Below are 24,267 nucleotides of genomic sequence, written 5' to 3'. Positions count from 1 at the left end.
GCAGTAATCAACCAGAACCACAAGGTGTTTTGTTTGGCAGGTTAATTGACCGCTATAGGTGAGTGGTAGAATCTGGTCCGAGTTGTTTGTAATGTGCGGAGAGTAAAAATGCTTCGCCTGCTTTTGCTGTATTGAGAAGATAGACAAAAAGTGCTGGAGTAACTCAGTGGGCCGAGCAGCATCTCTGGAGAAAAAGAATGGGTGACATTTCAGGTTGGGGCCTTTCTTCAGACTGAAAGTTTAGGGAAGAGAACTGGAGGTTTAAAAAAAAAAAAGGCCAGAACAAAGCAGGGCCGGCAACACATAATCAAGGAAGGTTGGAGCCCATAATTGCCCATTGTTGGCTGGGGAAGAGGAGATAATGAAGGGATGTCAACAGTGGGAACAAGTAGCATGACTGGGGGTGGGGGGGGATAGGGAGTAGGGAATGCAGAGGTTACTTGAAATTAGAGAAAACACCATTCATACTACTGCGTTGTAAGTGTGCTCAAACAAAATATGAGGTGCTGTTCCTTTAATTTGTGTGTGGTTGCACGCTAACAGTGGAGGAGGTCCAGGACTAAAAAGTTAGTATGGGAGGGGGAGTTGAAATGTTTGGCGACTGGGAGATCGTGTAGGCCAAGGCGGACATCACAAGTGTTCAGCAAAACGATCGCCCAGTGTGCACTTGGTCTCACTGATATATAGCATCCCACACAGAGAACAACGAATACAGTAGATGAGGTTGGAAGAGATGCAAGTGAACCTCTGCCTCACCTGAAAGGACTGTTGGGATCCCTGGATGGAGTCGAGGGAGATATAGGGAGAGGTGTTGCATTTCCTGCGGTTGCAGGTAAAGGTTCCAAGGGAGGGGGTGGTTTGTATGGGAAGGGATGAGTGAACCAGGGAGTTGCGACGTGAACAGTCTCTGCAGAAAGGGGTGGAAGTGGGAAGATGTGACAAGTGGGGGGATCCCATTGGAGGTGCCAAAAATTGTGTGCAGTTCTGGTCATCCCAGGAACCATGCAGAGGCTTTTGAGAAGATGCAAAAGAAGTTTACCAGACTACAGTAACAAGGAGCTGTAGGTGCTGGGTTTTACCAAAGACAAACACAAAATGCTGGAGTAATTCGGCAGGTCAGGCAGTATCCCTGGAGAACATGGATAGGTGAGGTTTTGGGTCGTAACCCTTCTTCAGATTAAAGAATGGTTCTGACCCGAAATATCATTTATCCACATTCCCCAGTGATGCTACCTGACCTGCTGAGTTACTCCAGCATTTTGTGTCTATCTTTACCAGAATGCTGTCTGGATTAGAGCATTAGCTATAAGGAGAGGTTAAACAAACTTGGATTGTTTTCTCTAGAGCATCAAAGGTTGAAGGAAGACCTGATAAGTGTTTAAAGTTGAGGTATAGATGGGATCTGACTCTGCCCTATTTCCCAGGGTAGAAAATGTCAAATACGAGAGGGCATAGCTTTGATAGGAGCAAAGTTTAAAGGAGATGTGTGGGGCAAGGTTTTTTTTACAGTGGTGGATGCCTAGTTCATGCTGCCAGGGATGTGGTAATGGAGGCTGACATGATAATGGCATTTAATAGATGTGTAGATGGGCACATGGGTATTTAGAGAATTGTGATATATGGATCAAAGCAGACACACGAGATTAATTTAAATTGGAATCATGTTCGGCACATTCATTGTGGGCTGAAGAATCTGTTCCTGTGCTGTACTATTCTATGTAATAAAACGGATCAGGGATAAATCTTTTTTGGCATCATGATCTAAAATTTTCTACCCAATAGATGTTGATGTTAGATTGAGTTCTGTTGCATTTGTACTGTGTTTTGCCTTCCATATGATTCATGTTTACATTTTGTCATTGTAATAAAAACCTCCTCCAAGGATCCACTTTTCCTCTCCTCTTTAGCATATGGTTTTGATATCATTTTATGGGAAAAGATTTTGACTATCCATGCCTCTCAGAATCTTGTTTCTATTAATATCCATCCATTAACATCATTATGTGCTTGATATTTATTGATGAATTGTTACTCACGAAGTCCAATTAGTTGACCATCCTGCTGGTTCCATGATTGGATGGGAAGTTTGGCATCCTGTGTTTTTTGTTTTAAAGAAACTTTTCTGGCTCTTTGTACTACAGTGCCCTCCATAATGTTTGGGACAAAGACTCATCATTTGTTTATTTGCCTCTGCACTCCACTATTTGAGATTTGTAATAGAGAAAATCACTTGTGGTTAAAGTGCACATTGTCAGATTTTATTAAAGGCCATTTTTATGCATTTTGGTTTCACCTTGTAGAAATACAGCAGTGTTTATACATAGTCCCCCCCATTTCAGGGCACCATAATGTTTGGGACACATGGCTTCACGGGCGTTTGTAATTGCTCGGGTGTGTTTAATTGCCTCCTTAATGCAGGTATAAGAGAGTTCTCGGCACCTAGTCTTTCCTCCAGTCTTTCCATCACCTTTGGAAACTTTCATTGCTGTTTATCAACACGAGGACTAAAGTTGTGCCAATGAAAGTCAAAGATGCCATTATGAGACTGAGAAACAAGAATAAAACTGTTAGAGACATCAGCCAAATCTTAGGTTTACCAAAATCAACTGTTTGGAACATCATTAAGAAGAAAGAGAGCGCTGGTGAGCTTACTAATCGCAAAGGGACTGGCAGGCCAAGGAAGACCTCCACAGCTGATGACAGAAGAATTCTCTCTATAATAAAGAAAAAACCCCATCACCTGTCTGACAGATCAGAAACACTCTTCGGGAGTCACGGTGTGGATTTGTCAATGGCCACTGTCTGCAGAAGGTTTCATGAACAGAAATACAGAGGCTGCACTGCAAGATGCAAACCACTGGTTGGCAGCAAAAATAGGATAGCCGGGTTACAGTTTGCCAAAAGTACTTAAAAGAGCAACCACAGTTCTGGAAAAAGGTCTTGTGGAGAGATGATATGAAGATTAACATATCGGAGTGATGGCAAGAGCAAAGTATGGAGGAGAGAAGGAACTGCCAAGATCCAAAGCATTGCACCTCATCTGTGAAACATGATGGTGGGGGTGTTATGGCCTGGGCATGCATGGCTGCTGAAGGTACTGGCTCACTTATCTTCATTGATGATACAACTGCTGATGGTAATAGCATAATGAATACTGAAGTGTATAGACACATCCTATCTGCTCAAGTTCAAACAAATGCCTCAAAACTCATTGGCTGGCAGTTTATTCTACTGCAAGACAATGATCCCAAATATATTGCTAAAGCAACAAAGTAGTTTTTCAAAGCTAAAAAATGGTCAATTCTTGAGTGGCCAAATCAATCACCTGATCTCAATCCAATTGAGCATTCCTTTTATATGCTGAAGAGAAAACTGAAGGGGACTAGCCTCCAAAACAAGCATAAGCTAAAGATGGCTGCAATACAGGCCTAGCAGAGCATCACCAGAGAAGACTCCCAACAACTGGTGATGTCCATGAATCGCAGACTTCAAGCAGTCATTGCATGCAAAGGATATGCAACAAAATACTAAACATGACTACTTTCATTTACATGACATTGCTGTGTCCCAAACTTTATGGTGCCCTGAAATGGGGGGACTATGTATAAACACTGCTGTAATTTCTACATGGTGAAACCAAAATGTATAAAAATGGCCTTTATATCAGGGATTATATCAAAAATTTATGAAGCACTACAACATGAATCCAAAGAGAACAACTTACATATCAAAGAAAAATGGGAACTGGAAGCGAATATCATAATATCAGAAGAAGGGTGGGAGGAATCATTTAAAGAGGGACATAAACTAACTAAGAGCCCAACATGGAGGGAATTTGACTGGAAAGTTAAAATGCGTTACTTTTATACTCCATTCATTACATCGAAATATAGTAATACAACTGATTTATGTTGGAGGGAGTGTGGAGAAGTTGGGGACTCCACTCATATTCTGGGATTGCCCAAAAATACAGGATTTCTGGAAGAATATTCAAAAGGAAATTAAACAGATTATGGGCATTAACTTCCCTCTGGAACCAGCACTTTACATTTTGGGTATAATTCCTGACAGTATGACAGATAAGAGTTCGAAACATTTACTGACAATCCTGCTGCTGATAGCAAAGAAGACGATAACAACTTCGTGGTTGAAACCACAGCCTCCAAGCATAATGCAATGGAGAGATAGGGTAAAAAATGTGTATATAATGGAAAAAATCACAGCAAGGTTACAGTTGACAACAGACATGTTTGATAAAAGATGGTCATTATTAATACAGGCAATGCCGGGACTCGAGTCTCTTCCGTTTTTGGGAACTTAAAGTAAGGGTATTTACATTCAATATGCATCTCCTATGTTTGTTTAGTTTGTGTTTGTATGTATGTAAAAAAAAAAATAATAAAAATAAAGTAAAAAAAAAAAAAAAAATGGCCTTTATTAAAATCTGACAATGTGCACTTAAACCACGTGTGATTTTTTTTTTTCTATTACAAATCTTAAATTGTGGAGTACAGAGGCAAATAAATAAATGATGGGTCTTTGTCCCAAACATTATGGAGGGCACTGTATTCACGTAAACTATCTGTCTGGATGCACTGCTGATCAGTTGAACGAACCCACTGCTGACAAACGTTCTTTATTATAAGGTAGACACAAAGTACTGGAGTACTCTGGGTCAGGTAGCATCTCGGGGGGGGGGAAGGAATCGATGACGTTTCGGGTTGAGACCCTTCTTCAGATTGGAAGTCTCGGTCTGATGAAGGGTCTCGATCCGAAACGCCACCCATTCCTTCTCTCCCGAGATGCTGCCTGACCCGCTGAATTACTCTAGCATTTTGTGTCTACGAATTAAACCAGTATCTGCGGTTTTTTTCCTACACATGTTCTTTATTATAAACAAGAAATAATGAATAGCCCATGTAAAGCCAGTCAAAAGTACCTCTATTGGATTGGTCAAATCACCAACGGATGTAACAATGTAGGAAGTGTTATTCAAGGGACCCAGCTTAACATTACGCTTCAGTTTTTAAACTATTTACTTTTTCCAGCCAAACTGCTACCTAATATAATTTAATATTCAGCATGTTCAAACCAGTAACTCCCAAATTTGAGACATGAGGAACTGTGGACAGTGGAATCTTGATCAAAACATGAGATGCTGAAGTAAGTCACCTATCCATTCTTTCCATGGATGCTGCCTGGCTCACTGAGTTGAATGTGTTTGCCTCCTGGTTTGAGCCATTTTACTTAATGTGCAAGTGCAAATTCTCACAACAAAGAATCTTCCCTTACTGCTGACCTTTTAAAATCTGAAAATGAATTTAAGTCCCAGTCTCAAAAGAGATTAGTATTTCCAACATTACGGGGCACAGTATCTGCTGATCAGTGAACATTGATGATTCATTAACTGCTTGAAAATTTTCCAAGGTTTTCCCTATGGGGAGTTGGGTGGGGTAAAAGTCCAATAATCTTGGACCATAACGACATCCCCTTTGGTGCAATCTAATTGTTTATATGTCTTAAGTTTAGAGTAGTTATGGACAGGGACAAGGAACAAGCAAAGGTGAAGATATTCAACTGGAAGGCTAATTTCAGTGAGCTGAAAAGGGATCTGGCCCAGGTGGATTGGAAACGCAGACTGGCAGGTAAAACAGTAAATGAGCAATCAGAAGCTTTCAGAGGGCAGAGTTTGGGTCTTCTCCAGTCACACTTCAAGGGGTTGAAGAAGGAACTCTGAGTTGTATGCATGTTTAAAGAATGAGATTTGAATGAAACTGTTTTGCAATACAGTTAGTGGAATGCAGATTACAAAGAGTGGAAAAGGAAATAAGGGCCAAAAAAATTGGAAAAACCTTGCAGGTGCCACAGACACACAAAAGAAAGATCCAAATAGGATGGAGCTGATTATGAACCCAAAAGATCTTGTGGAGGAAGCAGCCTTGCCTGAGGTACTAAACTGCTTTACATCTGTCTTCATTTTCAAAACAAGAGGGTATTAACAAAATCTTTGTAAAAGAGATAATAGAAAATTTGGATGGGATAAAATAGGTGGAGATATGGAAAAGGTTAGAAGTAGGTCAAAAATGTAACTTTTATCTAGCCTGGATAATAATCTTATCTTCCATCCTCTAGCACATGAGAATGGACTAAAATTACTAGCAGTGATCACAATATACATTCTTCAAAAGAGGCTTGGGGATAAATCTTTGGCATCATAAGATAGACACAAAAAGCTGGAGTAACTCAGCAGGACAGGCAGCAATTCTGGAGATAAGGAGAGACTGAAGAAAGGTCTCGACCCAAAACGACACCCATTCTTTCTCTCCAGAGATGCTGCCTGTCCCGCTGAGTTACTCCAGCTTTTTGTGTTTATCTTAGGTTTAAACCAGCATCTGCAGTTCCTTCTTGCACAATCTTTGGCATCATGATTTTTTTAAATGAATGAATCGCGTTGAAATTTATTTTTGTTTAGTATGCTTTAATTACCTGCACCTCCTGGATCCTTGTATGAAAATTGGAATTTTTATTTTAAATTGTATTTCAAGGAAAACTGCAGCCTTTGGAGAACTAATTAAAAATTGATGCAAAATATGTATATCTATCTCACATGGTGTCTTTGTTTTAAAAAAAAACAAAGATGTATGTTTTGAGCAAGCTATTTAACAATTTAACCTGCAGGACAAATGTAAATGTAAATAGCTAATAGTATAGTATTTTCTGCTTTTGTTTTGCAGGCCTGCTGCAAAGTGATCCAGTTGCTGAAGTAGGAGAAGATGCAGCTGCAACTGCTGATCTAGGAGGTGGACTGACGGATGAAGATAGAGCAATACTGACCCATGAACTTGCTAAGGTAAAGAATGGTCAGCTTAAGAATGGACTGAGTTGAAAAGGAAGTATATTTTCTTTTAAATGGTTGGAAGATCTATGTCATTGGGATTCTTTAAAGTAACCTGTATCTTCAAATTCAAAAAGGTGACGGAGTGAGCGCATTCTTGATCGCATCAACTTTACCCTTGTAGACCCTCCTTGTCTATTTTATGACCCAAGTACTCTACCGAGTTCTGAAAGAACTCACACTTCTGTGCCTTCACTCTTACACTGTGTTTCAAGTCGTTTGAGTACCACTTCCAACCTTTCATCATGTGTCTGCCTGTCAGGGGCTGAGATGAGGATGTCATCCAAGTAACACACCACACCTTCAATTCCCTCTAGAATTTGTGTTATTACCCCTTGAAAAATCCCTGGGGCTGATGATAGACCAAATGGAAGCCTATTGAACTGAAACAATCCCAAATGCATGTTAATAGTTAGCTTGGATTTAGATTTGTCTTCTACACCTAACTGCAAGTAGGCATTTGTCAAGTCCATTTTTGTGAAGACGGCCGCCTGTGAGGGTGCTAAACAAATCCTCTGCCGTTGGTAGGGTATCTGGTATGCTATCTTCAAGTACCTGGTTTACGGTCACCGTATAATCCCCACAAAGTCTAACACTACCATCAGGCGCCTAACGGCAGCGGCTCGCTAGCAGTCTGTTCGTCTTTTTTCCTTTTTTTTTGTGTGTGTCGGTGTTGGGATGGTTTTTGTATTTTTTTTTGGTTGTGTATGTGTGGGGGGTGGTGGTGTGGGGGGGGGTGGTGGTGTGGGGGGAGGGTGGGGGAAACTTTTCTCTTCCTCACGGCGCGGGGTGCGGCTCGGCTGCGGGGCCTAACATCGCCCGGTGCGGCTCGGCCGCTGGACTTTACATTGCTGGTGCGGCTTGGCCGCTGGACTTAGCAGTGCCCGGTGCGGCTCGGCTGCGGGACTTTACATCGCCCGGTGCGGCTCGACTGCGGGACTTTTCATCGCTGGTGCGGCTCGACCACGGGACTTTTCATCGCTGGTGCGGCTCGGCTGCGGGACTTAACATCGCCCGGTGCGGCTCGGCTGCGGGACTTTACATCGCCCGGTGCGGCTCGGCTGCGGGACTTTACATCGCTGGTGCGGCTCGGCCACGGGACTTAGCTGCGCAAGGCTTGGTCGCGGGGCCTTTCATCGCCCGGCACGGCCGCGAGACGTTTCAGCGCCCGGTGCGATTCGGCCGGGGGGACTTCCATCCCCTTGCGGGGACTGTGCGGGTCGGTCGGGGACGAGCTGTTTGTCCGTGGGCGTGGGGAAGAGAGTGGAAGTTTTGTTGCCTCCATCACAGTGAGGGGGTGTTTGGAGTCACTGTGATGGACGTTTATGTTGGGGCTATGTGTCTTGTGTTCTTTTTTTTCTATGACTGCTATGTAGTTTCGTTCGGTACTTTGGTATCGAACGACAAATAAAGCTCTGTTATACTGTTATTATATACTGTTTAGGTACAACTACAATGGGTGTTGTCCTTGCACTACTTTCTACCTTACTGATAATGTTCTCAGCTTCAAGTCTTTTCAGTTCTTTCTCAACCTTGTCCTTAAGAGCATACGGCACAACCCATAGTTTGCAATGCACTGGTGTCGCATCCTGCTTCACGCGTACTTTCGCCTTGTACCCCTTGATTGGCTCTCCCTGGTCGCTAAACACCTTCGGATGTTGCTTGATTACGTCCTCTGGACACTTGAATTCGTCACGAACGAGGAATATCTCGTTCCAGTTGAGCTTCAAGATCTGCAGCCAATTTCGACCTAGCAACGCAGGTTTATCTCCCTTTACAACTACGAGGGGCAACTCCGCCTGTTGCTCCTTATACCTAACTGGTACATGTACGCATCCTAACACTGGAATCGTCTCTCCAGAGTAACCACGATTCTCGATTCGCTTCGCTTCCAAAGGAATTTGACTCAGCTTCTCCCGGTACACAAATTCTGGAATCACGCTCACAGATGCTCCTGTGTCGACTTCCATGCTAACATGAGCTCCATTCAACTGGACTTGCACGGACACATTCTTTGTCTTCCGGTTTACTAGCTCATGGCTGCAGAGAAGCTCTTCCTCTGCCTGCAGTTGATCCACAGAATGCAGCTTACTTGTTGAACCTTTTTTTTCTGCTTAGCCTTTAGCTAGGTGTCCCATCTTGTGACATGAGTAACACTCTGCCTTGAAGAACGGACAAGACTGCTAGATGTGAGCCCAAACAGCGATAGCATGACTTTGCTGTCGTCTTGCTACCCTTCCATGGATAACGATTCTCTGACGTCTTTGTCGACTTATCCATCTTTAGTTTGCTGGACTGCAGCTTGTTCAACTCTTCCGCTTGTTGTCTAGACGTTGTCCTGACTTCTCTAGAACCCCTTTCTGCCATATCCATTGACAAAGCAGTTTTTATTCACAAAATGCTGGAGTAACTCAGCAGGTCAGGCAGCATCTCGGGAGAGAAGGAATGGGTGACGTTTCGGGTCGAGACCCTTCTTCAGACTGATGTCAGGGGGGGCGGGACAAAGGAAGGATATAGGTGGAGACAGGAAGATAGAGGGAGTTTTACAAAGCAGTTTTACAAGCTGTTTCAACGATCAGGTCACACACTGTCATCAGCTTACTTCGGATCCGCTCACTTCTCAGTCCACACATGAAACAGTCTCTTAACGTCTTGGAAATTTCCAAAATTATAATGAATTGATAACCTCTTGAGTGTCACTATAAAATTACTAATATCCTCCTCTGGAAGTTGGCATCTCGTTCCAAAACGATAGCTTTCAGCTATTTCTAAGGGCTTAGGGTCATAATGTTCTGTTAACTTCTTCAGAATATCCTTCAAAGGCGTGTACTTTGGTTTGGCTGGAGCTAATAAATTCTTTACTGTATCATAAACATCGGGACCCATTTTAGTGAGAGAAATTGCTCTTTTCCTAGTTTGAGTTGCTTCATTCAACCGTCTTGATTCTGCATCAGAAGCTTCTACTTCAGCGATGTTATTTGCAGCTAAAAACATCTCTTAAACGTTCGATGCACGCACTGAACGTTTCCCGGCTTTGCTGGAACTCACCCAATCTTCCGATATATCCACTGGGCACCGCCATTTAAATTTTTTTTTTAACAGTCTCACAGAATTCAAATTTGTGCCCCGATTTCCAGTTTTCCTTGACACCAAACGTTATACAACCTTCTCCGTGCCTCTGTAGAATTCCTTATCTACACAAAAAGTAAAGCTGGGGAATCGACGATCCCATCTTCGTCGCCAATTTGTGATATCTTGAGCTCAGACACAGAATAACAAGTTAACTCACTGCTGACTGGGACATGACTGCACAGCTGTACTGTGGTTTATTCAATCATTTACAATCCTCCAACCAAAGGTGGCGCTATTACAGTGATCATGCCTCTATTGTATAGTCCAGTAAACATGAAGCTTGTAAAAAGATCAGTGGTTGCCTTATGGTACTTAATTACTTCAGGGAGGATGGGCAAGTAGGCTGACTAAAGATTCCCCCCTTAATCCTAGGTGGAGATTAAAGATGTCCGTGAATACTCCTGCTAGTTGGTCTGTGCATTTTCTAAGGATGTGGCCAGGGACTCTGTCTGGGCCAGTTACTTTCTGTGGGTTCACCCTCAGGAAGGCCAATCTAACTTCTGCAACAGTGATCCTTGAGTCTGAAGGGCTGGATGTCTTTGCCCCAATGGCCTGTTCAAGGTGAGCATTATGTTCGTCAGGTAGGGCCACGCTATCACCAGTGATGTTGCCTGACTTCAGGTTGCAGCCAGTTATAGTATTCAGACTGTGCCGCATTCTGTGTCTAAATTATTATACTGGGACTCGGGTTTGTCCCGGTGTTGTCTCTTGACATCCTTGACGGATTTCTGACGATCATAGCGAGCTTTGTTGTACCGCCCGGGATCTTTTGACTTGTATGCAGTGAACTTTGCCTTCACCTGTGAATGTACCTTGCGGTTCATCCGTGGTTTCCTGTTGGAAGACACTCGGATTGTCTTTGTCGGCACGCACTCCTTGATGCACTTACTGATTAAGTCTGTCATGGCAGTGGCGTACTCATCCGGTTGGCTGCACAATCCCTGAATATGGACCAGTCCACTGACTCGACTGTTGCGTAGGATGTCTTCAGTGTCCATTGACCAGCATTGAGCAACGCTCTGTACTGGATCCTCCTGCTTCAGTTTTTGCCTCTAGGCAGGGAGTAGAAGCACAGCTCGATGATCAGATTTCCCGAAATGGGGCCGAGAGACAGTGGTACTTTTTATTGATGTGCAGCAGTGGTCAAGGGTATTCTGGCCTCTGGTGGGGCAAGAGACATGCTGATAATACTTTGGGAGAACGTCGTTGAGGTTGACCTGATTGAAGTCTCTGGCTGCAACGACCAGGCCCTCAGTGTTTTGTCTCAAGGCTGTTGATAGCAAAGTACAGTTCATACAGAGCAAGCTTGACGTCTGTGTGGGGAGGGATGTGGACTGCAGTCAGGATAGCTGTGAATTCCCACGGCAAGTAGTAGGGATGGCACTTCAGAGTCAGATATTGCAGGTCTGGGGAGCAGAGCTGCCATATCTGAACGCCACAAGGTATTGATTAGAAAGCAGACCCCACCGCCTCTAACCTTGCCTGAAGATGCCGTACACTCCATCCGATGAAAGGAGAAGCCCTCGGCCCGAATTGCACAGTCGGGTATGTCATGTCTCTGTGAAACAGAGCACACAGGAGTGTCTTGCATATCTGAGGTAAGTCAGTCTGGTTCATCCAGCTTTATCTGAGTGAACAGCCGCCAAATATCTATGCAAATTAATAAAAAAGGAAAGAGAATTGATGGGGGGCAGGAAATAGAGAGCTGGGTTATAGTTTAACATCATAGTGAGGGGAGAGCCCACCAATCCTATGCAGACTTGTGTTTGGTGTTCATCTATGGTATTGGGCCTCACTGAGGAAGAAGGGCCTCGACCCGAAACCTCACCCATTCCTTCTCTCCAGAGATGCTGCTTGTCCCGCTGAGTTACTCCAGCTTTTTGTGTCTATCTTTGGTGTTGAGGATCGCTGGGGATTGGGTTAGGGTTCTACATCCCTACGATAAGGAAAAAAAAAAGACGTATTGGTCTCCAGATAAATGCCCCAGACTGAGTTGATTGATTACTCCTCAAGCTGTCATAAGGGCAATGGGAGCATTGAGCCTTTAATGCTAACTAAATTAAGCACTGCAGTTTATTAGAAGGACAAAAAATGTGAAACCACAAATTTTCAACACTAAAGAAACCACATGGGTTGTTAATGTAGGAAGTGATTTATGTGCAGGAAATCATATGAACAGATAAAAGCAAAATGAAATAATCTACCTTTGGATTCGGGTAATGTTTGGCCAACTTGGGCTGTTTCAGTACAGTTTTTAGTATTAACTGAAGATTTGATTTTTGTTCTGGATGCATCACTAATTTCTCCAGGGGTATGTTGTCCAAGTCCAATGGCTTATCATTTTTTAAAGTGATGTTTTAAAAGTATAATTCATTACTTTGCGAAAAGTCCTACTTTTCAATTGGGTAGTCTCCACAATATTTGAGTCTCCTGATTCTGGAAACTGGGTCCTTTAGCATGGAATGAATCCTGGAGCAAAATGTATAATTTTGATGGATATCTGACATTGGTGAGTAGTCTTAATAATAAGATAGGGAGTTTACTATAGACAATAGGTGCAGGAGGAGGCCATTCGGCCCTTTGAGTCAGCACCACCATTCAATGTGTTTATGGCTGATCATTCTCAATCAGTACCCTGTTCTTGCCTTCTCCCCATACTTCCCATACTCAATTAGATTTAAATTAGAATTTTTAGCTGCTGCCCTTGTGGCAGCAACCATTAGCTTGGTGGAAACTGACAATTGGGAAAGGGCTGATATTAATCTAATTATTATCTTCAACATTTTTCTCCCTTTTTTAAAATGATAGCCCTTTTTCGATGACTTTGGAGAATCATATGTTAATACTTAGAGGCAGTGAAGTTCAGGACTGCATTAAAAAAAAATTACTTATGAAATTTGGGGAACGTTGGCAAAGCTGGCACTTATTCATCTCAAATTATCCTGGGGGGGGGGGGGGTGGAACTGCCTACTTGAGCAATTGCACTCCTTTGGATGAAAGTGTTCCCATAAAGGTGTGGGTAGGAAGTTCCACAATATACACCACAGTGATGATTTTTAAATGGTGTACACTATAGACATTTTGCACATTGTGTTAATCTCCCATTGTGGTGGGAAACAAACATTTTGGTTGGTGAATAAGCACCATTTCAATTAGTTGCTTTGTCCTGAATAATGCCAAACTGCTTAAGCAGTGTTGGAATTGCACTCATTTAGGCTTTGTTTTGTAAATAATGAATAGGGTTTGGGATATCAGAAGGCGCGATCTTCCCTTTTAAACAAGCGCATTTCCCTTAATGCCCGTTTACATCAGAGCTCCTTAACGCACTTGATCAAATTTATGTTAAAGGCAGTCACTTTGTCACACCTCTGGAATTTAGCTGTTCCGTACTTGTCCAGACCCAGGTCTGAAGAAGGGTCTCGACCTGAAACGTCACACCCATTCCTTCTCTCCAGAGATGCTGCCTGTCCTGCTGGGTTTCTCCAGCATTTTGTGTCTATCAAGGCTATTAAGCGATGGACCTGGGGAACCCACATTAGACTTGTATGAGCAATTATTTGTGCATAAGCTCTGCTTTACAACACCAAGTTTAGAAAGATGACCTAAAACAATCTTTGAAGGCCACTGCATTTTCAATCAGTTTGGAGTTTGCAAGCACCATCTCTTCTCCTTCGTTATGTGCAATGGGATGTATGTGTGCAACTATCCACGTAAACATGGAAAACCATTCAATATTGCTTTTGAATTGAACTAGGCCACCACAGATCATCAAAAGGGTATATTTAGGAGTGATCAACAATGAGGCATTTCCTCCGATGCATTGACGTTCTCACCTCTGCAGTCCTAATTTTTCTTTAGATCGTGTGACCCATTTGGTTGTTTTAAAAACATTGAGCAGAACTGGCATTTATTTTAATTACCTTCTGCCAACATTGTGATCCTGAAACTATTTGGAAATGCTTGTCACCCTGATGTACCTACCAGAAGAGGTGATATGCAATATTATCGATTGATTGATAGCTCAACGTAGAATCTTGGACTTCATAAATTCAAACAAAGCTAAGGTCTTTACCAAGTGCTAGATAATGCTGTTTAACATTAAAAGCCACTTCAGGGTAAGCCAGTGTAGCGTTCACCTTCCCGAGGTGATTACCATCATAGATCCAGGTGGCTGCCATTTTGGTTCATTGCCAATAAGTGGCTGAGCGCACTGCTGCATATGGTTAAGTCTGCGGGTCGTGACAATGTATCACCATCGACACGTTCTGGTGCAGCTCTGACCCATTTGCAAGTAAAAACAACTTGCATTATTGAAAAAAAAATGTTACTTGTGATCAACAGCCTGGTTGAAAATAGATTTAAGACACTCTAATCTTAAAGGAAGAAAGCACGATAAATGTTTAGCAAGCTAATTGCATAACCTAGGCCCCCACCAGCTGTTGGTGCAGCAATCTAGTTGAGGTGATTGCAAAATATTGGATGGAAAAGATTAGACATTTTAGATTTTGGAGAGCTGGGGAGGGGCAAGGCAATGACAGGATTGGTAAATGAATAACAGTATTTTAAAATGAGCCTTAATTGGGGCCTTGTTGCGTGTCTGTGTAGAGTGAGGGAAACAATCAAACCTTTTATGCTCCCGATTCCTAACCAAGTTTTGGAAGGAATCAACAACCATGTGGTGCCATCAAATGAAATTATCTCGTCAGTAATCTGGTTAATTTAAAGTTTGATTTGTGCTGGAATTGCTAATTGTGTCACATACCAGGCTGAAGCACAAGATGATTAGAAGAGTTCAGTTGCTTGCCTTAACATTCCAAAGGCAATTTGTGGAATATAGTGTCTGAGGAATATGCTTAAGCAAACATGTATTACCCTTGACCTTGCTTTTCATACCATCAGGTTTCCAAATAATGGATTATCTTCTTGCTATTTTCCGTCATCTTGAATGAGATCTTGTCACCAGATGCATCTTCAGATTCTTCTCCCATTTTAGTATTTTGAGGGGACTGTCCCCTTAAACTTTCTGTTTTTTAAAATTTCTACCACCATTCCCCATTCCCATTTCATTGTATTTTGCTGTGCAACCACAGGATATATATGGAATGTCTGCTCTATGTCTTATCCCTTCCCACCATCCATGGCATCAAACAGTCCTATTTGAAATGGTATCCACTTCCACTTGTAATCTACTGTGTTGTATTGGTTGCTCATAGTATGCAGGCTCCAGAGAAATTTAGGAAATTAAGCAAATTAACCACTTTCCTCCATTTAGTGTGCATGGGTGGTTTTGATCTTCCAGTAACCTGCTTCCCTCCCAACCCACCATGACATATGTGACATGTATTTTATTTTTGCTTTCTGCCAACCTTTACCCTATCAGATATTTCCTTTATCATATTAATCATTTCCCTGCTCTTTCTGTAACGTGTATTCTCAGTCGGTTAAATGATCTTTGACCTAAAACATTAACTTTGTTTCTCTTTTCATCAAAGCAGCGTGACCTGATGACTGTTACCTGTCTTTTTTTCTATCAGATTTCCAGCATCTGTAATTGTTTAAAAAATTTAAATGGCTAATTTGAGGCCAGTGGGAAACTCAGGAGAATTCACTATAGTGAATGAAGTTAAGCCTGCACAGTTTAAAATAAAATAGATAAATTTATCAACAATACTCTGCCACATTATGGCATAAAATCAGTTTGTGCACCTGAATTGGTAGTATAAAGGTCTGATTGTGAATTGGCGGTTTGCATGGTTTGAAGTTTCTGGGATCCACTATATTGGGAGCAGAAAGCAAAATGCAGTGTGCAACCAATTTTGTGTTGTAAGTTTGACACTAGCAACCATGGGCAATTTTTTGCCTCTATTAAGAGTGCACATATCGACAAGACCAAGCACAGGCTCGTCAATCATTTCGCTGAACACCTCCGCTCAGTTCGCCTAGGTCTGTGCGATTTCCCAATTGCTAAACACTTTCTCTCCCCTTCCCATTCCCATGATCTTTCTGTCCGGGGTTCCTCCAATGTCAGAGTGAGGCCCAACACAAATAGGTGGAACTGCACCTCATATTTAGCTTGGGCTGTTTACAATCCAGCGGTATGAATATTGATTTCTCTAACTTCAAGTAACCCTTGATTTCCCTCTCTCTCTGTCCCTCTCCCACCCTAGTTCTCTGACTAGTTTCACTGTCCTTCTGATTAATTTACTGATTGTATGCCTCCTTGTCACCTTCCCCACAGTTAATAATGAAGCATTCTTCATTTCCGTTTTATTGTCTGGTAAGGTCGTCCAAAATGGAATAAATGTAATATTGTAATATTGTAAGGGGTCTTGACACAATGAATATGGAGAGGATATTTTCTATTGTGGGCTAAAATATATTTAACAAACAAAACCAAAACACCATTGCCTTTTTTCGTCATCATCGTGGTCACTCCTCTGCGGTAGTTCACTCAACGCCGGGTGGTCACTCATCTCCGGGTGGTCACTCATCTCCGGGTGGTCACTCATCTCCGGGTGGTCACTCATCACCGGGTGGTCACTCGTCTCCGTGTGGTCACTCGTCTCCGTGTGGTCACTCGTCTCCGTGTGGTCACTCGTCTCCGTGTGGTCACTCGTCTCCGTGTGGTCACTCGTCTCCGGGTGGTCACTCGTCTCCGGGTGGTCACTCGTCTCCGGGTGGTCACTCGTCTCCGGGTGGTCACTCGTCTCCGGGTGGTCACCCAACTCCGTGTGGTCACTCCACAGATATATACATATATACAAAAGCATCAAATATAATACATTAAGCTTTCAGTACACAGATCACTACACAGATCATTAAACACAAAATAGTCATTTTGTTCCATATCTTCCCCTCAAGAAGACGTGCTGTGTAGATCAAACGTAGTGTAGGCTCTAGATGCTTCACCACCATGATATGGCTGCCACTGCTGGCCTCCCACTGCTGGGCTGGCACTGCTGGGCTGGCACTGCTGGGCTCCCACTGCTGGGCTGGCACTGCTAGGCTCCCACTGCTGGAATCGTGGTGCGATCGCGCCTCCGCTGCAGTGCGCGCTGGCCCCGCCCACAGGTGCTCCCCGACAGCTGCCGCTCAACTTCGAACGCGCTGCTGCTGCGGTGCGTGCTGGCCCCGCCCACAGGTGCTCCCCGGCCCCGCCCACAGGTGCTCCCGGCAGCTGCCGCTCAAATTCGAACGCGCTGCCTCGGGCCCAGGGCCGTCCCGACTCTCCGGTCGCCGCGCCTGGATAAGTACGCAGTGCCTCGGCCTTACCGGCCGCCGCACCTCCGCGGGCGGTCGGTCCCTCCGGTCGCCGACCCCCTCCGGTCGCCGCACACCTCCGTGGGTGTCGGTCTCCCCCGGTCGCCGCACACCTCCGTGGGTGTCGGTCTCCTCCGGGTCTCTCCCGGTCGCCGCACACCTCCCTGGGTGTCGGTCCCTCCGGTTGCCGACCCCCTCCGGTCGCCGCACACCTATCTGGGTGTCGGCCTCCCCCGGTCGCCGCACACCTCCCTGGGTGTCGGTCTTACCGGTCGGTCGCCGCACACCTCCCTGGGTGTCGGTCTTCCCCGGTCACCGCACACCTCCCTGGGTGTCGGGTCTCCCAGTCGCCTCCGGTCTCTCCCCCGCGAAGCAGTCGCAGGCTCCTAATCTCAGGCCTGCACACACCGCCCTCAGCAGCTTGCAGCGTCACGTCGGCAGCTCGCCGCAGACTACTGAGCAGGTAAGTATACCTACATATATTGGCCCCTTACCGAGCGGGAAACTTCTTTCGTTCTTTAGGGCTCTATCTTTTCTTCCTGTTAACCTTTTTGCTGGGTTCCTTTTCGTTAACCTTCTTTTTTTTGTTGTTTTTAAGCACTTGTTAACCTTTTTTTCTTGGGGTTTTTGTTGTTTTCCTTTTCTAGGCTAAACACCCAAACCGCTGCCACCATGTTGTACTTCGTGGTCCGGTACCTGTTGTATCTTTGTTGTGACTCTGGAAGGACCACGAGTACACATGTTTATGATGTTATCATGGTGGAGCTTAACTCCAGGCTGTTTTTTCCAAGGCCGCCTGGATCCAGAGTGGCCGCCTAATCACGCCAATCACTTATATACACAGGCATACAAAGTAGTCCTTGGATACACAAAGTAGTCCCAGCACTATCACAACATCCCCCTTGTCTTATATATTACAACAGAGATAAGGTTGCAATATACTTCCTATCTCTGGTGAAAAATGGTACAAAATTATGGTAGAGGGCTGTGAGTAGAAGACCATATTAATATTTTCTTTACAATATTAAACTTCTACTTCTGTTTTTGTTTTTTAGGTAGAGGAGGAAATACAAACACTTTCTCAAGTCCTCGCAGCAAAAGAGAAACATGTTGCTGAGTTAAAGAAGAAGCTAGGATTGACTCCACTACATGAACTTAAAAATAATTTGTCAAAAAGTTGGTTGGATGTACAATCCTCTGTGGCGTAAGTGCATTGTACAGTAGGGAGCAAAAGAAAATCACATTGAATAAATGTCAAGGCAGGCTTGTGAGTTGTAGAAGATAAACTTGTACTTGTGTATAGGAAAGGGAGATCTTCATGCTTCCATTATTTAAAGTCCAGATAGAAATAAATGTTTGAATCTAGGGGAATACATACATGGGTAAATATACATTTAATTTTCTACTGGCTAATATGTAGACATACCTGAGGTTTGTTTATTTTCTCCCTGTTGTAAATTGACATTACATCATCGCAGAATTGTTTATATGAAAGAAAATTCTATCCCACTATGTGTAGTGAAATTGAATTACAGAATACAGAGCTTTATTTGTCATTCGGTACCGAGGTACCGAACGAAATTACATTGCAGTCGCACAGAAAAAAAAAAGAACACAAGACACATGACCCCAACACAAACATCCATCACAGTGACTCCAAACACCCCCTCACTGTGATGGAGGCAACAAAACTTCCACTCTCTTCCCCACGCCCACGGACAGACAGCTCGTCCCCGACCGACCCGCACAGTCCCCGCGGCCGAGCCGCACCGGGCGCTGAAAAGTCCCGCGGCCGAGCCGGGCGATGGAAGGCCCCGCGGCCGAGCCGTACCGGGTGCTGAAACGTCCCGTGACCGAGCCGGGCGATGGAAGGCCCCGCTGCTAAGTCCCGCGGCCGAGCCGCACCGGGCGATGTTAGGTCCCGCGGCCGAGCCGCACCAGCGATGTAAAGTCCCGCGGCCGAGCCGCGCCGGGCGATGGAAGGCCCCGCGGCCAAGCCGCGCCTGGCGCTGAACCGTCCCGCGGCTGCGCCGGGCGATGTTAGGCCCCGCGGCCGAGCCGCACCAGCGATGTAAAGTCCCGCGGCCGAGCCACACCGGGCGATGGAAGGCCCCGCGGTCGATGGAAGACCCGCGGCCGAGCCGCGCCCCGCGCCGTGAGGAAGAGACCTAAAATGGAAAGGTTTCCCCCACCACCCCCCACCCCACCCCCCCACACATACACAGCCAAAAAACAAAAACAAAAACCATCCCAACACCGACACACAACAAAAAAAAGGAAAAAAGACGAACAGACTGCCAGCGAGCCGCAGCCGTTAGGCGCCGCCACACGTGACCGTTAATTTGACTACAATTTGATGGATTAATAGACTCAAATTAATTCACTGATGCCATTAAGGTAGTAGAATGGAGTGAAGTAACTTAACCAGTAATTCTTATGTGTAAACAATGGAGCTAGCAGCAGATGGCCACTGTCTTCACATCCTGAAAAACAATAAAAAAAAAAAAAAAGAAGAATAATACGAATAATTTCTAAACCCTAGCTATGTATGTATTGGTGCTAAGGCAAAGCTGTTTCCATACTTGGGCTTCATTATTCAAAGATTAGTAATTCAGTATTTAAAATGAGGTAAGTATGTTATCCTTGGCTCTTAACAGGTTCTGTGGTGCTTTTCTTTTTTCTTAAGTGTACTGTTTTTGACTGAATTTGAACATGCCCATCATATATGTGAAATGATGGTGTTTCCAAAATACTATTTTGCCTTCACATTTATGAATTCAAATGACCTCTTTATCCAACAACAATGAAAGTTTTCAGTCTGAGGTTGGAAATGCAGTTCTACCACTTGGCATTTCAGGAGAATGAAATAAAATATGCATACCTTTGTAATCAATCATAGGTTAATGTCCAGCATGTGACATGTTCTAGAGGTAGTATTTTTATAAAATAACCATACATTGTGCAGAATGGATAGGAGATGCATGCTCTATTGCAGAACATTCATGCATCTTGTTTGCTCTTTTCCAGTAATTTCTCAAATCTGTAAAATGAATTGCATATGCAATCCATACTGTAATTGCACGCATCTACTAATGAAACTAAGATAGTGCTTCACTTAGGCTCTCCTAGCTTCTGTTTCCAATGTAGTTGCGTGGTGCTTTTTAAGTAATATTTTAAATTGTTAAATTTTAATTTCTATAGATTCAAGAAGACATCGGAAACCCTTGCTCAGGCTAGTCAGAAGGCGTCATCTGCATTTAATAATTTTGGTTCTGCCATTACCAAAAAGTTTGAAGATGTTCGGTATGTCAAGCTGTTTTCTCCTTTGACTTAAATAACTCTTGCTGAATTTTTATTTAGAATCATTTCATTTACCTATAGTACCATTCAATTTTAACTGTTGCTGTCATACTTGAGTACAGTTTGAAATTGTTATAATTTGTTTTTAGTCCACACTAAAATATCTATAGTAAGGAATATTTTAATTGTACTAGTTGCTTAAGTCAAACTTAATCATTTGATGTCAATAACTTAGAACATTTATCTATCTTGTTGCATCATACATTAGGGCATTTATTGTGGTGCTCTACAAAGTTGGTCAATAGTGGGTACTTGGCTTCAAATTTGCCCCAATAATATTATGGTCCTCGACAATGTTCTTAGATTACCAGAATATATTGCTCACTGCAAATTTTGCTTCCCAATTGTAATTTATTTTCTATCCTTCCCATTTCTATTTAGTTTTTTTGCTCTTTCTCAATCTGCCTTTCTGATTTACTTGATGTAGAAAACAGTTATCAGTTCCCAATTTTGAGTATGGGTGTGTTCTTTGACAAAATACCATTTGGGCAATCTTTCTATTTTCTTATTGTTTAAATGAACTTACTCGTGTGTACCTTGCTAGTTTTTGTTTGTTCATTCTAAAGTTTCTATTTGTTTTCTGTAGCCTGTAATTTCTCTTTTCCTTCTTGATCCCTTTTTACTTTGCCCTATAATTGTGTGGAGGTTGAGTCCAGTTATAGGTTCTTTTGCCATTTGATCCACTACTGCAGTAACATTCATACCTACCTTGAACTCCAGCTTATAGAGCACATGCAACAACTGCATTCATTGGCTCAAACTCCCTAGGTCTTGAAGATTAGAAAAAACAATTCTTGAATGAATGACCTAAAATATGCTGCTTCTTTCACCTGAAGTACCAGGGGCAGTATTTCTGAACAAATTTGGGAGCTGTTTCAGGACCTAAGAAGTTTCAAATTGAAGGGTTTGTAACTGGTGTTTTGGGGCAATAAAAGGCCACGCTTAGTGTACCAGATCTTGATCTGGAGGCGCATGCAGGCAAACACTTTAGGAGGAACAAAAGGTAAGAATGTTTTTATTTTGCCTACCCTATTTGTTTTTTTTGCATGAGGATTGCATTTTGCATGGTAATAGTTAGATTGAAGCATGACTGAGGTGGGGTTTAAATTTTTGTACATGTGTTTGAATTTTTTATGTTGTGCAATGTAGTTTCAGATCCTTATTCCAAAAGATTAAAAATCTTGCATTGTCTTGATTTATTTTTCCCGACTGACTACTGGATTGGAATCCATTTTGATAAGGAAATGGGTACTTTACAAGTTAGTCAGGAATGATATGTTGTATTTTATGTCCTCCATTACAATGGAAATTTTGTCCTTGTCAGCACAGTGGAACGCAGGTGATCTACTTGTTGGTATCTTAATCCTATTCTGAACATCTAAGGAGAAAAAAAACCCAAAATGCCCCCACTCTGTCAGGCCGTACCAATGAAACAGCTTTAATGTTTCAGTTTGATGGGCCTTCAGAACTGGTCAACACCCTATTAAAAGCAAGGAAAATTGAAATAATGTAGAGGAACAAAAAGATAAATGGGAATCGCAACAGAGGAGCAGAGCTGCTACGTGGTATATTTCAAGAAAAATGGCATCGGATTTCTGAAGAAGGTCATGAGTCTGAAACATTAACCCTACCTGAGCTAAATGCTGGTGGTTGCATACGAGGGTAATCCGTGTGCGTTTTTTCTGGCGGGCCGTGTGGCAAGAGTCAGCACTGGATCACATGTTATGAATTTCCTGGTGGAAGATATTTTCAAAGATATTGATTTCAGGGGAAAAATATAGAACTGCTTGATATTTAAACCTATAGATAGATGAGTGATGTTTCGGCACTTTCAAATTGGGACAATTCTGGTTAAGCCTCTTACTCTATGAAGTCAGTTCAAGGAAATTACTCTGCTTGTGAACTTGGCTGTCGGTTCTACAAATGTATTTTAGGCTTTGGACCATCATGTGATTTTTATTTGTCATTAGTCTCCCATTATATTATCGTTATCAGTTAATGCAGTCTCTGAGGACTTTTCTGTTATCACTTTGGTTTTTCCATTATGCTTCTCTTTGCAAAAAGGGTTTGCATTCTGTATACCCAGCAGTAATATTTGATAAACTTGGATTGCAGTTTCCCTGAAATTTTAACAGGAAATGTGTCTGAGTGTAGTTGAAGTATAAAATGATCAATTAACTTATTTTGCTGTCATAGTAGTCATGTCAAAAATCATTTTTTCACCTGAAGTCTGAAATTAGTTTATTTAATTTTTTATTTTCTAGAATATTTTCAGTTCTTGTTATTATTTCTCTATCAAATGTGGTGGACATTTATCAATCCTCTGTTTTTGGTGTTAAATGGTTTTAGCAGAACTGATACTAGCCTCTTCAAGATAATTTAAATCTAGTTTAGCTTGATAAAATAAGGATAATGCAAACTTGCTTATGTTAGTGAGTTCAACCTATTTTTTGTGACTGCAATTAATTTAGTCTTGGAAATCAAAGTACTTAGTGTTATTCCTATGCCTCGGTGATTTGTCGTGATCAGGCAATGCAATATTTTTACTTGCAAAATGGTAGGTTTTGTAGCAGTTTTAGTTTAGATGTACGTTTGAAATCAAACTTCAAATGAAATTTGAAACAATCAAATTTTCAAAAGAAAGTGGTTTCTTTTGATCTTGGTTGTTATTGGGACTCGAGTGCATTGGTTTTAGCTAGAAATGTATTCATAGATATACATTGAAAATGGCTTAAATGCATTTTCTTCATGTTTTTATGCAAACAGCATTTAATTCATAAAGTAGCTGCAGAAAGTTTGAAGTAATTTTAATTGTGAACACTTGTTAAAGAAAAAAAATGTAGATAATAGGAGAAACTTATTGAATTGGGATTGAATTACATTGTGCAAATGTGTGTGTGTGGTTATTTCATTTCAAATGGAGCCCAAATTTGAATAATGTTACTGAAGTCTATTCCAGTTCAACGTAACACTGATCTTTAATAGAACTTTATTTTTGCACATTATAATATTTGTGGAGTTTAACCTAGAAGAGGATTGAGTGTGGTAATGACCTTTCTCCACTCTACTGCATAAACCTATTGGTTTTCTAAATTAAAAACACTTCGTTAGTCTTTAATTCAAATATGGTGATTCCTCAAATTTAATGAAGAGATAAATGAGCAAACATTATTTAGAAACATAGAAAATAGGTGCAGGAGGAGGCCATTCGCCTCATCGAGCCAGCACCGCCACTCATTGTGATCATGGCTGATCGTCCCCAATCAATAACCCGTGCCTGCCTTCTCCCCGAATCCCTTGATTCCACCAGCCCATAGAGCTCTATCTAACTCTCTCAAATACATCCAGTGATTTGGCTTCCATTGCCCTCTGACAGAGAATTCCACAAATTTACAACTCTCTGGGTGAAAAAGTTTTTTCTCACCTCAGTTTTAAATGGCCTCCCCTTTATTCTAAGACTATGGCCCCTGGTTCTGGACTCGCCCAACATTGGGAACATTTTTCCTGCATCTAGCTTGTCCAGCCCTTTTATAATTTTATATGTTTCTATAAGATCCCCTCTCATCCTTCTAAACTCCAGTGAATACAAGCCTAGTCTTTTCAATCTTTCCTCATATGTC

General features: G+C 42.5%; 1 protein-coding gene across 7 annotated transcripts in view; it reads left to right on the top strand.

Annotated features, from left to right (window-relative positions):
* The window catches only part of tpd52 (tumor protein D52), a 149,450-nt gene that overhangs the window by 16,703 nt on the left and 108,480 nt on the right, over nt 1-24,267 (top strand). For 4 of the 7 annotated variants that reach the window (XM_078398205.1, XM_078398202.1, XM_078398201.1 and 1 more), the window contains exons 2-5: nt 5,525-5,645; nt 6,735-6,850; nt 18,343-18,491; nt 20,489-20,590. In XM_078398205.1, coding sequence (XP_078254331.1) covers nt 5,537-5,645; nt 6,735-6,850; nt 18,343-18,491; nt 20,489-20,590 — 476 coding nt within the window. In that variant the 5' untranslated portion in view covers nt 5,525-5,536. The remainder of the gene's footprint in view (nt 1-5,524; nt 5,646-6,734; nt 6,851-18,342; nt 18,492-20,488; nt 20,591-24,267) is intronic. The other 3 variants (XM_078398200.1, XM_078398204.1, XM_078398203.1) reach the window with 1 other exon arrangement.

The sequence above is a fragment of the Rhinoraja longicauda genome, chromosome 4 (assembly GCF_053455715.1).
Source record: "Rhinoraja longicauda isolate Sanriku21f chromosome 4, sRhiLon1.1, whole genome shotgun sequence".
Classification (NCBI taxonomy): Eukaryota; Metazoa; Chordata; class Chondrichthyes; order Rajiformes; family Arhynchobatidae; genus Rhinoraja; species Rhinoraja longicauda.
This window is presented reverse-complemented; position numbering and strand designations above follow the sequence as displayed.